Source organism: Eptatretus burgeri, chromosome 8 (assembly GCF_056783735.1).
Source record: "Eptatretus burgeri isolate ZD-2024b chromosome 8, Ebu_testis_v1, whole genome shotgun sequence".
Classification (NCBI taxonomy): Eukaryota; Metazoa; Chordata; class Myxini; order Myxiniformes; family Myxinidae; genus Eptatretus; species Eptatretus burgeri.
In genome coordinates this window covers 43,963,743-43,983,085 of record NC_140968.1, presented here as the reverse complement: position 1 = coordinate 43,983,085, position 19,343 = coordinate 43,963,743, and the positions used below count along the sequence as shown (strand labels likewise).

General features: G+C 40.9%; 1 protein-coding gene across 1 annotated transcript in view; it reads right to left on the bottom strand.

Annotated features, from left to right (window-relative positions):
• The window catches only part of LOC147021626 (von Willebrand factor C domain-containing protein 2-like), a 97,599-nt gene that overhangs the window by 46,181 nt on the left and 32,075 nt on the right, over positions 1-19,343 (bottom strand). The window contains exon 2 of the mRNA XM_085891791.1: positions 15,455-15,584. Coding sequence (XP_085747917.1) covers positions 15,455-15,584 — 130 coding nt within the window. The remainder of the gene's footprint in view (positions 1-15,454; positions 15,585-19,343) is intronic.

Genomic DNA, 19,343 nt, shown 5'->3' with positions numbered 1-19,343 from the left:
ATATATATATATATATATATATATATATATATATATATATATATATATATATATATATATATATATATATATATATATATAAATATATATATATATATATATATTGTTACAGCTGTGGAAATTCGCATTACACCATAAAGGGCCCTCAGGTGAGATATCTCCATAGGTACATGTGTAGTTAGCCCAAACCCGTTGTTTCGAGGGAATTTATGTGATCCATTCGGGCTGCGAACCTCCAGTTAGTCGTTTTTCTTTATCGATCATTTATTTCAAACGGGAAAAAACCGCCAACGATGCTGGTGGGTTTTTCCCGCCATTCTTCCCCGCGCTTGGTGTGAGGGAAGTGGGGAAGGGCGGCTCGCCGCCGATTGGTGGATGGACAGCGTGAGGCGGTCGGGGTGAGGGAACGCCCCTTTTCCAGAACCCTCTCGAAGGAGGGTGGAGCCGAAAACGGGGCGGAGTGAAGGGCGGAGCTCCGCGCTATAAAAGTCGGACATGGGTGGGGCGCGCTTCCTCTTCCTCTTCCTCGTCCTCTTCCTCTTCGTCCTGGAGCTGGTCTCGTCATTCGTCTTGGCTGGTGGTCTGGTCTGGTTTTCTGTCGGTGCGGTCCCGAGACCCTGTTTCCACGTGGAGATAGCGCCTGAAATCCCGTCCATTTCCCCAAAACCCCGTCCGAGCAGTCGGGCGGACGACGCGAGCTACTCGCGGCACGAGCTCGGTGCACCACGCCGGAGAGAGCTCGCAGACCGCGGAGGAGTCGGGGCCAGGCGCAACCACGCCGACGAACGTGGGAGGAGGACTCGACGGCTCACAGGGAAGTCGCCACTTTTCTTGTCTTTGGGTTTGTGTAAATGACTGTGGGTGGCGCGTGTCCGACAAGTAGAACTGTTTAAGTGTTGCCGTGTGTGCGCGTAGTCGGTTTTAACTCTTGCTTTCTCTTTATATGTGCATTTTGATTATTGTGACTGTAAATACATGCCTTCTGTGCTTGTCTGTGTGTGTGAATTAAACGTGCTTGTGTGAACTTGTTCCCCATTTCGCTGCGTCCTTTCCTTTGGTTGACTCTCCATCCTGCTTCACTTAAGGGGTTCGTAGTGGGTGCAACATCCCGGTAATTAATCGGAACCGTCAAGGCCGACGATAACACCACTCAGTTATCACTGTAGCACGAAACGGACCGCTTAAGCGGTTCGTGCCCGGATCGGCCTGTGACGTGGTACGATCGCCTGGTCGACCATTCGCGCAGGTACTTGGGTAGATCGAATTTGGCGAGCCACCCTATCCTGCGCGGGTGGGCAATTGGCATGATCATGGTGAGGTTAAACCCCCACCCGTGACTAGCTCCCGGCGTTGTTCCGAGAGGGTCACCATTGAATTGCCCGTCCGGTGGGCGACGTGCCGCGATTTGAGTTACGTGGCCGTTCGCACGCCAGCGGGCGCGAATTCGCAACAATACACACACACACACACACACACACACACACACACACACACACACACACACACACACACACACACACACACACACACACACACACACACACACACACACACACACACACTATTGTGAGTCGAATCATTTTGCTCGCCTCACCACAAGTCACTGCATAGTCCTGCAGAATTCCACATACCCTTGCACTTGCGTTCCTATAAAGTTTTTTTTTGCGGTTTCTATATCTTTGAAGGGTGCTGAACAAGAGTCCAAGTGATAACATCCTGTCAGGTTTGGGCAATTTGCATAATATGCAAATGAAGTCGGCCATTACCGAAATTCAGTTTTTTGGCTATATCTCTGGCTATATATGGAATAGGATGGAAATAATGGTGTCTAAACCTAGGTTTTCATGGTCAAGGAATATCATAACAACAGTTGCAAGTGTCTGAGATGGCGTCCATCTTGGATTCCATTTATGGGACGATGGCTATATGGGATAGGACAGTTTGTATCAACATGAAATCTATGAAGATAGGAGTGGATTCTATTTCTCACCAACATTTTGGATAATATCTGGTGCCATTATAAGGACTAGAAGCACGAAGTACGTAATAGAGGTCAATCATCGTCGGCGTCATCAGCAGTCTCCTCGTCGGTCTCGTCATTGTCAATGTCATGTTCTACCTGTTTTGTACGTTCATTATGGCAATTGATATTTGAATCTCTATGACATGCACAGAAGAAAGTGCATGGTAAATGAGCGGCACAACAACCACACTGCGCTGTTCTACATGGGGTGCCTGAAGTGCAACCACACCTTATTAACTCCAAAATTTGTGGTGGAGCAAGTGCAACGTCTGTGAGCATTGGAACAGGAAGAAGAGACTTGGAAGTTTCCTCTCGTACCCATCCGTACTCTAATGGATTCATGTTGGGGGGCTTTGATTGAAGAGCCGCCTTCCAAATTGCCGTCTGGAAATGAGCACGTCGAACATTTTCTACGAATGCTTGGCTTGTTGGTGGCCGTGTCTTTAGTTTTGGCGCTGCTGTCATGTTCTTTCGCCCCATTTTCCGAGACCATATTGTACCCTAGTGTCGGACATGTCTGCAGTAGTCGTGCACCCATAACACTTCGCGATAAATTTGGTAGCTTCGTCTATAATAGTTGACATTGGAGCATCAAGCTCACCCAAGCATTCGAGTGTTTGACTGGCCTGAAGCATCTTGATGGCAGTTGATTTGCCAACACCAAACAGTTGCGCAACAGTATCGCACCCAGAAAGGCAGTGCATCGCTGGAAGCTGTGGAGCTATTTTAGCATGCTCTTTGGCAGATGCTGCTATGTCAACCAAGGCTCTTTCAGAATGAGTAGATTCCATTGTTAGGCCGCACGTGAGATCAAGTTTGTGGTAAAAATGTAGGAGCAGTACGAAGACGTCTGTATCATCGCACAGTACGTTGATGGCCATTGCACCTTCTTCTGCCAGCTTCGACATTTAATGAACCATGATTGCATCTGCTTCTTCATGAAAGTTCTCTCGATCTTCCCTCTGTTTCAGGAGATCGCAGCTGACTTCTATTGGTACAGGGTCTTGGCCAGTTAGGACGAGCTTGTTTTTCATCTTTTCCCCTCTGTTGAGCAGTTCTGTGGATATCAACTTGATGAGTTGAACTTTTTTGTCCGCTATCGTTAGGATGACCTTTTGTGGTGGAAGAGGACTTTGGAGGGTTAGGCGATGGTGTCTACTGGCTTGCTGACCACACCATGTTGTCCGTGTTGTGCCTTTAATGCTGAAATCGAAGTATCGATCAAATACAAGATAGACATCCCCCTGCGACATTTTACGGATGATGAAGCTGCACACATTGTCCACAAAGTCTTTGACTGTACCCTTACATGGCCAGTGGACACACCAGAGGATAGCGCAACCGTCAATTATAACAGCTTCTGCCTTCTGAACAATATGTGAGGAAACTAACACTTGGAGCTTTTTCTTCAGTGTAGACTTTGCTGACGCTATGCATATGGTGCCATCTTCCTTGAACATGGACGTCGGCATGAGGGCAAGTTCATGTTTGAGAACTGTTAGTAAGTCAATGTCTCGTGTTTGTTGAAGCCCCAACACCCGTGAGTATATCAGATTGACATCGTATACATCTTTGCCCCAAACCTTGATGGATTTCTTCGTGACGGCCATCGTGACAACCTTCTTGGATACATGGGCGTTGAAGCCAGATGGCAGACTACTTTCAAAAGCGATCATCTGTGCCTTGCCTATGTCAACAGCGTGCTCTACATTTACAGACTCTGGTTGTATCTGTCCGGTTTGGATGTTCACCAGGCATTTTGGATGGTCGTCATTATCCAGTGGCTATATGCATAATTGCAGTTTCTTTCGAATCTTTGACCTGTCTTGGTTGTCTCCGTGGATCCTAGATGGTTTCTCTTCTTTATGACTCATGACATCAACCTCTTTGTATCCTTCAGTCATGTCTGTAACACCTTTGACAATCTTGGTGCATGCATGCATACTCAGAGCCCATCGTTTGAGTGCAGATGGCTTGAGAGTGATCCCTATGATGCTTCAAGCACCGTGGCCGTATCTCATAAAGGTGCTCTCTATAAACATGTCTGACCAGATACCGTTCCAGAGACCGGGTTTATGCCTCATCACATGGTCCCCTTTCAGGAAACGATTCAAGATGTCACCGGGGAGACGTTCCATCAACCTCAGGTCATAAAGGCCGCAACGGGCATAGTGGTGATGTCCCCGCAGCAAAGAAATACGGCATCATTTCTTTGACTGCATATAGATGTAGTGGCCAGTCGGCCTCACATTCATCTCGCACAAAGAGTCTCTCATCATAAGAAAAACTGGCTTGATTAGACAGTCTACCCAGAGTCGTGTCGTCCTGCTCTCTTATGACAATACTTCTAGATGTTCTTGAAGTTCGGTGTGACTCTCCATCTGTCCAACAATACCTCTTAGGACTTCCTCCACAACAAGCCGAAGACCTCTGACGTTTTGAGGAAACTTTTTCCCACTAAGCATTTTCGGAACACCTCCAAAGCTTGTTTTAATGATTTCTTCAAGACCAGTGTTTGCCATTAGGTATCCAACACATCCAACAAAACTCATCAGAAGGTGCATTCCGCCTCGTCTTAGTATAAAGTTAAGAAACCGGTCTTGGGAGACCCACTTTATGCCAACAGCAACCCTGTATAGTTGTTGGTCATTGGTGAAGAGGGTAATGCGCTGTCCGCAGCTATTGGTGAGATCTTGTGTGTCAACCATTGCTGTCAGGATTGTGTCGGGCTCAGCTGGGTTCATGTCTATCAATGGGCGGTAAATGGCTCTTGTGGCTGGTCTTATGGTATGGCCCTGTTCCCTTGACAACTTAGTATTGAATCCGTTGAACTCCGGTATGCCCTCATCAGAGTCAATGGCTTGCAAGAAGTCGAGGTCGAGGGATTGGGCTCTCAAAAGTGATACCACTTGTGCGGCGAGAACACGTAATGGCAATAGAGTTCGCTTAGCCTCAGTATCAGGCATGTCAGATTTTTGGGGACCTTTGTATCTCTCTACAGAGATGTCATCAATTACCTGCTGCTGCATTTCATTTGCTGTCAGTCTCAGGAATGTCTCAAGATGTGATTCCTCAGTCAAGTACCTGTCAGTAACAGTCATTACAATGGCAAGGGAATGGGTGCTAACAAGTCCGTTCTGTGAGGATATGTTTGCGTCAAAGTTGTCTGCAACAGCTTGAATGATACCATCTTTGGGACAGGTCATACCCATGATGGTGAAGTTCTTGAGCGCTGCTGCTGCTGCTGAAGCTTTGAACCACAATATTTCATCATAAGAACAAGCCACCCTGCAATCATAGAACTGTTCAATCAGAGACCTCTGATTGAGGACAACATCTCGTGCAATCTGAAGAGGGGTGGATCGGTTGGTTAAAATGCTGGTGACAATGTTGCCAATGAGAGCAGTTGACAAAGTGTAGTTCATTTTGTCAGACATTTTCACTAACAGTGAGCGAAGTGTTTCACTGACAGAGTCCAGTGCAATATCAATGTCTACACGAGCTTGGTATACTTTCCTATCAGCTGGTAACCTCTGCGTCTCATGGACAATGCATTTTGCAACCCTTTCTAATACACAATCGAATTCGTCTTCATCATTTACCAGATGTAACAGGCCTGATGCCTTACTTTTAAATACCAAAAGGCTGGCAACACCTGAACCACTTAAAATGAGTAAATCAGGCCCAAAATGATCTGACAGATGAGAAACTAAGGCTCTACGGGACAACATCTGTCCACCGTTTTCAAGATACAGGTTATAAACATCTACAGAGTTCCATATTTTTGTCATGTCTGCTTTCATTTCGGATACAGTTGATTGGAAAGAAGAGTCCAAAGATATTTGAGTCGGATCAAGGCTGCTTCTGACAGCTGCTGCTATAGCACGATCTGTCATGAATGCGTCCCTACAGTCAATGTGGTATCTTGCATCCGCCGCATGTAGATCACTCACTGCTCCAACAACACGGATTTCAACATCCTTTGCGCAGTTGTCTTGACGCTCGAAACAAGTGTCCAATATCTTTTGCTGGTAGGTGCGATCGGCCGTACGGCACAAAGTGACTTTTCTCCACTGATCTGGATGTTTTGGATCGCCATCCATGATACATAATGCACCACAGAATATGCAGTGCTCTAGGAAGTTAAATGTCGTTCCTTGCGAATTAGAATGACGAGATCGCTTTGGAGCTGGTGATGCGTTTTCAGTATAATTATGTTTCAGAAATCGTTTTATAGACACCTGCGAAGTATAAATTGATACACATTGTTGGTGACACTGGGCAGATGGGTTTTCATCTTCAGCAAGCATTTTCTCCAAAGACACATGGAGATCATCTTTATAGATCTTACTTGCCCGGATGATGCTTCTAATACGGTCTGCACCAGATGTTGACAAGGGCTTGTTTGTAAAGTTGCCTTTACATGGATGGAATAAGCATTGGCTCATATCTCTGGTGTCTGAAATGAGAAAATTATATTGGTCAATATATGCTAAACTATAGAGGAACACCTCCAACCACACCCCGTAATCGTGGACCCATTTAAGGCATTCATTATCCTTACCCATTTCTGCTGGACCCTTAAACCCTAGGTTTAGAATCATTATTTACATCCTATCCCATATATAGCCAGAGATATAGCCAAACACTGTGGTGGCCATCTTGGAATCCAAGATGGCCGCCATCTCAGACACTTGTAACTGGTATTATTATATTCCTTGACCATGAAAACCTAGGTTTAGAGTTCAGGCTGCGTGCCTGAACTTTGACCCTGATGTGGACCCCTAAGATGATGACCGAAAATTCTGAAAAAAAAATGAGAAATGTATTTTCATGTATTCGAACACATCTGTCCTATGCCGTTATGTTTTTGAAACTTTCGGAAAAAAGGGGGCGTTTGATTCACCCTGATACACACACATATATATATATATATATATATATATATATATATATATATATATATATATATATATATATATATATATATATATACATAATGTATTTGTGTGTATATATATATATATATATATACATACATATATATATATACATATATACATATATATATATATATATATACATATATATATATATATATATATATATATATATATATATATATATATATATATATATATATATATACATATATATATATATATATACATATATATATATATATATATATATATATATATATATATATATATATACATATATATATACATACATATATTTCTATACATATATATATATATATATATATATATATATATATATATGTATATCTATACATATACATAATGTATTTGTGTGTATATGTGTATATATATATATATATATATATATATATATATATATGTATATATATATATATATATATATATATATATATATATATATATATATATATATATATATATATTTCGGGTGCATCAAACGCCCCCTTTTTCTGTGAAAGTTTGAAAAACATAACGGCATAGGACAGATGTGTTCGAATACATGAAAATACATTTCTCTTTTTTCAGAATTTTCGGTCGTCATCTTGGGGGTCCAGATCGGAGTCAAAGTTCAGGCACGCAGCTCCTGCGCATTTTTCAGAATGTGTTATTTTTCACTGTATATTGATCAAAACTTGTATCTGGTGCTGAAATAATTCAGACATATCAATGTACTGCTCCTTTGGTGATGTTCCAGTGATATAGAGCCAATCAAATTTCCCGGGAAATTTTCCGGAGAAGCGGGAAACTGATTTGCCCAGAAAAAAACGACAAAATAGTAACAAATGCCTCGGTTCTGTCAAATTCACAGCTTTATTACCCAGAATTATGTGTATTCATATCAAGGTACTCATATAATATCATGAATGATCAAGTTTCAAGTGTTTCCGGAGATTCGGATTCTCTTTCCTGTCATTCGCAGTGACTTGTTGCACATTCTGAAAGTGTTCTTCAGACCTTGCTGCACCGAGACAGTCCGTTCCGAATTTTATTAGACGTTCAGCCGCATCATTAGTTACATTGAGTGCTTTGGTTTTAGATTTTGAATCCACAAAGGTTGGAAGTCTTGCCCACTCACTCACTTCATAGGTCAAGAATGAATCGTCCAGTTAAAGTTCTCGGAACACAAACGAAGAATCAACCGAGACAAAGTCAGAGAGGCAAGATGTCAAGTGAATGTCCTTGGGGTAGTGAGGCTTTCCGAAGTCTGTACCAAAGCCCAGTAGGCAATAGTCCAAGTTCCTCTCTATCAGGCTTGACAGAGAGGATACAGTCAGTCAGTCGACGCTTCTCTGCACTTGGGACATCCTCACTGAATAAGGCTAAGGGCACAAACTCAGCTGTTAAGTACCAAAGATGACGGTGTAGAGCTTTGATAGTGGATGCAGAATCCTGGAGTTCCACAGATCCATAGCGTATGAGATCTTTATACAGACACAAATCGTTGTATGGCGCATGTACACAATCCTCCGGGAAAACACAATTTCCGGGAAAAAATACCATTTTCCGGGAAATTGTGCCAACAAATTACAAGCCAACCGTGTTACAAACATCACCAAAGGAGCAGAACATTCATATGTCAGAATTATTTCACCACCAGACACAAATTTTGATCACTATGCAGTGAAAAATAACACTTATTCTGAAAAATGCGCAGGAGCTGCGTGCCTGAACTTTGACCCTGACGTGGACCCCCAAGATGACCGAAAATTCTGAAAAAAATGAGAAATGTATTTTCATGTATTCGAACACATCTGTCCTATGCCGTTATGTTTTTCAAACTTTCGCAAAAAAGGGGGCGTTTGATTCACCCTAATACATATATATATACATATATATATATATATATATATATATATATACATATATATATATATATATATATATATACATATTTTCATCTATATAAATATACATATACATATGTATATATATATATATATATATATATATATATATATATATATATATATATATATATATATACACATATATGTACAGTATATATATATATACATTTACATATATACAGTATATATATATATATATATATATATATATATATATATATATATATATATATATATATATATATATATACATATATTATAATACCAAGCTTGCACACTAAAAACTCGGCTCGCCATCACACGATCCCTATGAAATTGCTGTGGCACTTAGCAGACATGCCGACAATGTTTGGGAAGTCTTGGCATTCCATAGTACCACTTGCATTTTGCACAATACGTATTTTTGTCATTCCCCGTGTATGGTCTGTCGTCTGCTACCAGCTATGTTGTACTGCTATCCCGTGCATGTGCACGGGTATCGCTAATATACATATATATATATATATATATATATATATATATATATATATATATATATATATATATATATATATATATATATATATATATATATATGTATATATATATATATGAATGTAATCATAAGAGAATGTAATCTGAGTGGTGGATAATAATTGTATTTAATTTATTATACTGTATTTATTATACTGTGTATATATATATATATATATATCTATATATATCGATATATACATATACATATACATATATATATATATATATATATCTATATATATCGATATATACATATACATATACATATACAGTATAATAAAATAAAATACAATTATTATCCACCACTCAGATTACATTCTCTTTTGTCTCATTAACCTGTGTCTGTCCATGTTCCAATATGAATGAATAAGATTAGACAGATAAAATTAATTGTGATTCCAAACAGGAGATGATTTACTTTTCGCGAATGCAGTGAGCTTCATACTTAACGCGTGCAGATGAGAGAATAGGAAACAATAACTCAATACCCCTGGCTATTTGGAATCCATGTCGTGAGCTATGACCTTTTGCTTCCGGTTGTTTTTAAACGCTGTGCGGTGTAATATGCAATAGGCAAAGCCTAGAAGCGAACGTAGAATTCTTCTTACATTCGCTTCTTAAATATATCAAATTAAAGTGTTTTTGCTATGAAAAAATAAATATTACCTTAACATTACCTTCGCAACAACAACTACACCGCCGAGAACAGGATCACATCTGAAAAAAAAATCCTCATCATTACCTTCACAACGACAACTACACCGCCTAGAACAGCATCTCATCTAAAAAAATAAATATTACCTTTACATTACCTTCACAACAACTACACCGCCTATAAACAGGATCACATCTAAAAAATAAAAAATCCTCAACATTACCTTCACAATGACAACTACACCGCCTTGAACAGGATCTCATCTGAAAAAATAAATATTACCTCAACATTATACCTCAACATAACCTTCACAACAACTACTACACCGCCAAGAACAGGATCACATCTTAAAAAAAAATCCTCAACATTACCTTCACAACAACAACTGCACCGCCAAGAACAGGATGTCATCTGAAAAAAAAAAAAATCCTCAACATTACCTTCACAACGACAACTACACCGCCAAGAACAGGATCTCATCTAAAAAAATTAATACTAGAAGCGAACGTAGTATTCTTCTTACACTCGCTTCTGACTTTACCTATAACTTGTTCAAAACTGTATACGCAATTTCCGGATACTTCGGCCTGGATTCGGGATCAGCGATCAAATAACATAAATCACGATTAAAAATTATTTTTTGATGATGCGGGAGATATCTTTATTAAAATCAGTGGAGGAAATATACACCATGTCTGATATTATTTCGGTCTTTCATGTCTCCGACGATGCCTTTATCTCCCAGAATGCATCATTCCCCATGACAAAAACCGGAAACAAAAAAAAACCAGAAGCAAAAAAAAAAACTGGAAGCAAAAGGGTCATAGCCAACGACATGGATTCACAATTGCCAGAGTATTGTGTTGTTTTTATTGTTTCTTATTCTCTCATGTGCACGCGTTAAGTAATATTCACAAGATATAAATAAAACCCAATCGTGTTCATTTTATTCGGCCTATTCAAACAGGCTTCGATTTGGAAACACGATGCACTCTCACAGACGAATTAACGTATATAACCGAAATGTTGTCGGATTTGAGAACTGCATCTGGTGGACAAAAATAAGTGGCGAAATCTGCCGTTAAATCCAAAAAATTTTTAAAAATTTGCGATTTTTATAACTTTTTTTTTTTAAACAATGAAATGTGTTTATTTAAGCAAGGCATTAAACTTAAGTTTTTCTACTGTTCGGACGATTATATTGAATGAAGAAAAGGTTATGGAATGTGCAGAAAGTGTAACTTCATTGAGTGAAACGCCGTGATTCATAACCTGCTTTTGCAATCCACGACGGCACAGCCCACAGGGGTCCTTTTATTTTTTGGGGTATTTACATACGCAGTTTGCTCTTTCTGTTTTGGGTGATTTGCTTACATTACAAAATATTAATGCAAATATGCTGTTATAGTTCTGCCAATATATTAATAGTCAGTAGTTTCTGCAAGTGAAGAGGAACTTTTTTGTTGCAGCAAGTGAAGAGGCTTTGTTTTTTTGCTTTGCACCTTTTTGTGCATGCTTTCATGACAAAATATTAATATAAATATACTAATAATTACTGCAATATATTAATAGTCGGTCGTTTCTGCAAGCGAAGAGGTACATAGACAGCACACATGAACATGGTAGAAATGGGAACAAATGACTCTCTGTGGGATGTGTGTGTGCCTGTCCTTCGTTATATGTGCGGTGTACCGGTTTTGCGGGCACACGATCTGAACTCTAACTCGGGCCCGTGGTGCGTGACACTGTGGAGGAGGTTATGTGCCAAAGCCTCGGGAGCGGAAGTGCTGTGGCATCGAAACCACATGGGACGTGCCACCGTGCAGTGCGGGTGTGGGGAAATTGGCTGGGGAATGGATGGGAGTCCAGGAGTGTGTGATGGGAGGAGGGAGGAAGGCGAAAGGGGGGAGGGAGGAGGGACCAGGCATTGCTTGGCAATGCCAGGTACCACTGATCATGTCATATATATATATATATATATTTATATACTGCATGCATATTTATATACTAAGATATATAAATTTATATACTGCATATTTATATACTAACCTCATGGATGAAACCATGGCTGAAACTTCAGTGAAAAAGAGATGTGAATGCTAAGAGTTCTTGTGCTGCAGAAGAAGAATGCACATGAAATCCAACATGATATTTTCGCATTTCTTTTTTTACTCTTGTCTGCAATTGCAAACCCTTCACTCCTTCAATAATGGGGTTAAACTTTTCTGGCAGGGAAAATGAATGTGCACAATGGTCTGTGTTCTGGTAGGACTTCCACTGGATGATGTGTGGAACATTTATGTTATTAACAAACTCTTGCTTCAATATCAGCCTCTCACATTTGAAGAACTTGTGACTTACTCAGGGACACTCAAGTTAACAATCGATCACATTGTCACAGAGTCATTGAGGGGAGCCTAGGTGGACATGGGGATGTGATATCAAAATGGATGCCCTGCATCCTCACAAAGGTGCTGAAACTGAATCAAATTGCTCTATGTCAACATGTTTGGCATTTTTGTTGAAAAGTTTTCAGTTGTTTTGAACATATCATTGCTGGAGATTAAACCTGGTGCCACATTATGATCTAGAAGTAAACTGTCATTCAGCTTTGTGGAAAGAGGAACAATTTCTATGCATCCTGATAAGAGTTAATAAAAATCCTATATGATTGGAAATGTTAAGTATTGTGTTGAAGACATTAGTCTGATAATTCGGGGACAATGGCAACTCGAGTTACAGTGAATTATATCAATGTGTGATGTAAATGTGGGAGAAAGGATTCGTGCACAGACATCCCCATGTCATTGGCATCGTGACATCAAGATGGATTGTCAACAAAACTTTGAAGATACTTGTGCTGAGGCTGCATGCTCTAGTCAATAGGGGCATTACACTTGTATGGTAATGACAACTGAACTGGGTGAACAATTTGTTATGGAAAACAACATTCTGAACCAATGGTCAAGCTTTGGTCAATCTTTGGATTCAGACAGTGTGTCATCTTGCTTCGAGATGGACCTTGCGTGAGGACCATAAAAAGGTGAAGCGATGAGTGTTTGGGAGAAGGAAAGGCAGATGCGACACGGACGAGATCTTGGAGGTGAACCAGAGATCCATCTCCAGAAGCGTGTGGAGCCTTGGAACGATGGAGTCCTGTGCACAGTGGGAGACAGGCTGCGACAGCGTTGTGAGCTTTTGGAATGAGCACACGGTGACCACAGACCTGGTTATTGATCCAGTGCACCTGGCTGGTGTACGGATTCACTCTTGCTGGCAGATCGGTTGTGCTCACGAAGAGCCAACCAAGTTCTCAGGGTGCGAAACCACACTTCACGCCGACAGCTTCCCTGGGCTGCAGCGCCAAGATCATTCACCCTTCCTCATTCCTTCTCGCAGTTCGGCTGGACACATGGTGAGATTATTCATCCTGAGTGATCATTCCCACGGGGCTCACTCACTCTTTAAACATATAGCTGATCGCCAGTCTTCAAGGTTCATCTCTGCACGACCATTCATCTGCGTACTTGCTTCAACTGCACATTTGTTTCCACATGACAAAAGGTTCATTTATCGGCACGCTTGTTTCGACATAGCGAAAGGTTTAAATGCACGTTCGGACACGGCAAGATTTTAACTTTGATTCATGGCACGAAGATTGTTAAAGGGGGTGAAGTAAAACATGAGTGTAAAGTTGCCTTTCTCAAAGGAAAATTGTCTTTGTAAAAGTTGCTGAAATATTTGAAACGGCAATGGAACTTACGTGTGTAACTTTGAGATGTAAAAAGCATTGACCTTGACTTGTATTTTCCTGTGCAGAAGTTTACAGTTACTGATAACTTATTGATTGAATTGTGATTGACTTGTGATTGAATTATTACTGATTTGTATTAGTGCATTTTAACAGTGGGTTTTAATAAACTCTTTTGAAGTTCCTTCTGTTTTATGTCACTAGTTATCATCTGGTTGGTTGTCAATTGACTGAAAGTTGAAAGTGATCATTGTCATTGTCTGCCGTGTGACCCTTCGTGTACTTGCGGGGCACTCGCCTTGGGCTTGGGGCATGGAGGCCACGCGTAACATTCCCAAAAAGCTCTAATCCTAACAATGGACCATCAAGGTTCCAACCACTTTCAAGTTCAGCTAAAGTGGGCAGTTCCACTGGATTTTGCAGTGGATGAAGAGTGAAGACTTCTACCATTTGGCTTTACATGATCATCTAACCTGTGTTGCACACACAGGTCCACCTTTTCTGAATGTTGCTTTGCCGCATCCAAACTGCAATGTCGGTGATCTGCTTGATTCCTGAAAAAGGGGAAGTTTTGCCTCACCCATCTCATTCACCAGGTTTAAGTGACACCATGCACCACAGCCTTGCCATTGCTTGCTCATCACACTTGTGAACGATAACAGACAATTGCCCTGGTCAACATGGTGTGCCTATTTTGTTTCACTGGTGTATGTAAGCAATTAATCTGTTTGAGATTATCATCAATGTTGTCACTTTTCTGTTGTGCTCATCATTCACATTCATTAATCTGCATAGTTTCGTGTTTCTAATGACTCCAATTACCAAATAACTTTGTATATATATATAAAAGAGCTCAGGATGAAATAATTCCCTACAGTCCTCTCTGTAATTTCAAATATTATTGAATGTACTATTAGCAATGTTTGTCGGTTGTTTGGTCCCAAATTAATTGTGCAAATGAAAATTCGAAGTTCATGAATGATATTTCCATAACATACTCGGTGGCATAATGGTTAGAGCGTCTGCTCCAAGTCTGGGATGTCGGTGGTTTGAACCCTGCCTGAGTGATACCAAAGTCTTATTAAATGGTATGTGCTTCTTCCTCGTTCGATGCTCAGCATTTAAAGGAGAGAGCATGGAACCCCCCCCCCCCCATAGATTGGCATCCATGGGAAGGAGGAAATTCTTCCTTGATTGCCCTGCTGAATGCAGAGAGAAATGTGATGTCATAAAGATTATGTTGCTGGTACCCAGAGTATTCTGGGAAAGACGTTACTTCCCCCATCAATCTCAGCAGCTGTTTGTTTGTGTGAATGTCATGTCTGATGTCTCATGTATCTGTCTGGACGTGTGTGTGTGTGATTTGTGTTACAGCTCCGCTACAAACCTGATAGCCTGTAAAAAACAAACAAACAATTATTATAATAAAAACATCTCGCTTGAAAGTTTTGGGAAATTTTTCTTTTGGATATTGTATATCTGCAAGTAATGACGACCTATTTTCGAAAGAATATAATTATGTGAATGCAATCTCTACTGCCTTGCCTTTCTGGACTTCATTTTTACACACAATGTATCGTGCATCATCCACCAGAGGTTTCCACTCCCTCATTAACGCACCAGGGAAGGTTTAAGGATCTTGCATGTACCACGCACCGTGTTGACAGATGGGGCAGCATTGTTCAGGTTCGTAAACAGGGTTCACACACTCAGGAATGGGACAGTCAGCCACCACGCAGGCCACCTCACCATTAGACTCACAGCGGCAGTGCTCACATTGGGATGTCTGGTGGTGGATGGGAGTGTGGAAGAAGAAAATAAATTAACAAGGAACATTTGTTATGAATAAGAACAAGGCAACAACTTCAACATTATTTCATATCTATGGTACTAGATGAAAGAATTGTAATGGTTGAGACATTTTTGAATGAAATATGGGGAAAATATTTATTATGTTTACACAACATACACGAAATTGGTCTCAACACCATTTTCCACATCCACTGTGTCGGCCATAACCCCCCCCCCCCTTTTAAATGAATTTTATTGCATAACTAGCAAAGGTACATGGTATTGTCGGGAAACGCCGGGTCCCTCCTCACAACCCTTCCCCTCTCATGCCACCCCAGCCCTGCCTCCTCCCAGTGCCGTACATATACAGGGTGTTTCAAAAAAAGTGTGATGCAACTTAAAATGTTTGTTTACAAAGAAACAGAAACCTCAGGAACATGAACCAAGCATTTATTGAAAGTTTATGACATGGTATTTTCCATCACCTATTGCTAATGCAATAAGTCACTGCTCGAGTTTGTGAGAGCCCAAGGTCTGAAATTGGCATTTACGCAAAATCCTTGTAATTGGCATTCTTGACGTGTCCCTCTCCACGGTTCAGACAGGCATTGATCCTGACTCCAAAGTTCTGTCCAACTTTCCTGTAGGTCACATGTGGCACTGCCTGGAGGTAGTCTGACACCTCCTGCTTCAGATCATCCAGTGTGGCATGGTGGTTGGCATAGACAGAGCCCTTGGCAGCTGCCCAGAACCAGTAGCCCAGAGGGTTCAAGTCTGGGCTATGGAGTTCCCAGTCATGAGTGGTACCCAGGGTAACTTTTTGGTGGACCCTCATTTTAATTCATTACTTTTTAGCCTCGTCTTGCGTAGCAAACGCTGGCTCTAAGAGAGCTCCGTGTTGTTGTTGTTGTTGTTGTTGTTGTTGTTGTTGTTGTTGTTGTTGTTGTTGTTGTTGTTGTTGTTCTTGTTCTTGTTCTTGTTCTTGTTCTTGTTCTTGTTCTTGTTCTTGTTCTTGTTCTTGTTCTTGTTCTTGTTCTTGTTCTTGTTCTTGTTCTTGTTCTTGTTCTTGTTCTTGTTCTTGTTCTTATTCTTATTCTTATTCTTATTCTTATTCTTATTCTTATTTTTCTTCTTCTTCTTCTTCTTCTTATTCTTATTCTTATTCTTATTCTTATTCTTATTCTTATTCTTATTCTTATTCTTATTCTTCTTCTTATTCTTCATTCTTACTCTTATTCTTATTCTTATTCTTATTCTTATTTTTCTTCTTATTTTTCTTCTTCTTCTTCTTGTTCTTCTTCTTACTTCTTCTTCTTCTTCTTCTTCTGAAGACAAAACCTTTCCGCATCGCGTTGCGAACGCTGGCTCCAACAGAGCTCAGTGTTGTTGTTCTTCTTCTTGTTGACTGGTGGAATGACGCGACTCTTGGACACATTTGTCCTTGTTCTATTCTGACTCATGAACTTCTTCTGACGTATACATTTATTTGGGCGGTGTATAGGCAACTGACAGCTCTATATATACAAAAAAATAAGCAAAAACAGACCGACTGGTTATCTATCGATAATTTCAGCAATGTGTGTCTGTGTGTGTGTCTGTGACCGTGACCGTGACCGCTGTTTCTCGACAACCACTGGTCCGATATAATTGAAACTTGCCAGGTATATTGCTGGGGCCCTGAGGATGTGCCTTTTCAAGGTTTGATATTAATCGGACAAGTGTTTCCCAAGTTATGGACATTTATTTACCAACCAATGACAGGACACGGTGCTGCGTGGGCCGTTGCGCGGCCGGCCGACGATGACGTCACGGGCCGTGCCGGTTTCGATGGGGGAAACGGCACCTCAGTTACCGTGGCGTCGGAGTGGCAATGGTCAATGGCAGCGAATATCATGGCAAGCAAAGACAGTGAGGTAAACTTGATTTTAATTTGGATTTTAATTAACTCTCTGTGTGTTTAAGTATCACAGCAGTTGTTACTTCAATGCAAGCGATAATTTGTGGAATGCATGTGAACATTCCGTACGGGCACGCACTACTTCCGATAACTTAATGTATTCTAATAGTGATGACTTTATGTATTCTAATAATTTCTCGATTTCTTATGAGCATTTATAGATAAACACAATGCCCCAATGCAGTCGTTGTTTACGAGAGCGAAGGAACGGCCTGTGTGGTTGTTGGAAAGTTTTTTTTGGGGGGGGGGGTTGCACGACGGGCACGCGAGAGCGAAGGAACGGCCTGTGTGGTTGTCGTTTCTGGCTCGCGGTTTGAAGGTTTTGTTTTTTTTGGGAGGGGGGTGGGGATCTGCACGTACGGCCACGCACGTACGGGCACGCGAGTGAAGGAATGGCCTGTGTGGTTGTTTCTGGCTCGTGGTTTAAGTTTTTTTTTTTTTTTTTTTTTGCACATACGGCCACGCACGTACTAGTAATTCAAAACACCACACTGCACTGGAAAACGTGGAGACAGGAATACTGTACTGTAAATGGTGAGGACTAAAACCCCTACATGGATGCAGCACTGCATGAGACACATTTACATTGGGAATTTGGCTCTGAAACTCTGAAAGCTTTTCTTATGAAAATTTTATCCAATGCTTGGGAAGGTAAGTATCCCTGTATGTTCGTCCAAAGCACTCGCACATGTTTCAATGAGAATGAAACCTCCACTTTTTCAGTGACAGATTGCCTGTTAATGTAAGTGTCGGCCTCGTCCTCCTCCTCGTCGTCCTCCTCGTCCTCCTACCACCCCCTCGGTTATAATAAATGCTCTTTTATGTGGAACATGGGTCTGTAATCACCAATCAAATTCACTAAGATCGGCAATTCCTTCATCATGGTTCATTCATCCCAGTTGGTTCATCTACCTTCATGCAAGTGCGTTTCTAATCAGGCAAGCAATATGCTCCGTATTTACATGTATTGTGAGGTCCCTCTACATCCATCCATTGGAACCATACTCTGTGCACAGCGTTGGTGCTGCCTAAGCAGTCTCCTTGGCTATTGGGTACAATCCTGGACGGGTCGCCACTCCAACACAGGATACCAGCAAGCTGGCACACATTTTGCTGACCTCGGAAGGATGACAAGCAGAATCAACCCCACATGGTATTAATTCAACAGCCGAGTGGGATTTGAACTCAGAATCCTCGGATTCCACAACCTTCATCACCCGTGATGTACCAAAGTTTGTTCACGACATTAAAAACAAAAATCGAGGTCTAAGGGGTAGTTGGGTTTCCGGGAGGGGAGGAGGGGGGGGGTTGCCCCCATGCCCCGCAAAATAGGCAGCCATATTGGATTGAAGAAAATATTAAAATGTTTTTTTCTGGAACTGCTTAATCAATTGAGATGAAACTTCACAATTATGATGTTGTCGTGATGGGGAATAGATGTTTAAAATATCCACTTAATCGGACGCAAGGTCTGGCAGCAAGAATTATTTATTGTTTTTTGATCTGGGTTCTTTTTGTTATTTTATTTTATTTTTTGAATAAGACTTACTTGGCTGTGCCTGAATGGGTTTGAGGGTCGAGGAGTAGCAACTGAAATGTGAATCCTATCCAGGTTCCTCCTGATGACTTCATCTTTGCTTTTTGCTTGTTTGGGTTTCTTCTGATTACTCCAATGCAGGACTTGTCCCTATTTGGTCTTCCATTTGATTTGAATTGAATTTATTTTAATCCCATTCTAAGTTCAATTGGATAATAAAAAAAGAAAAAAACCTCATGTGTCATGGACAGGTCTCCGAT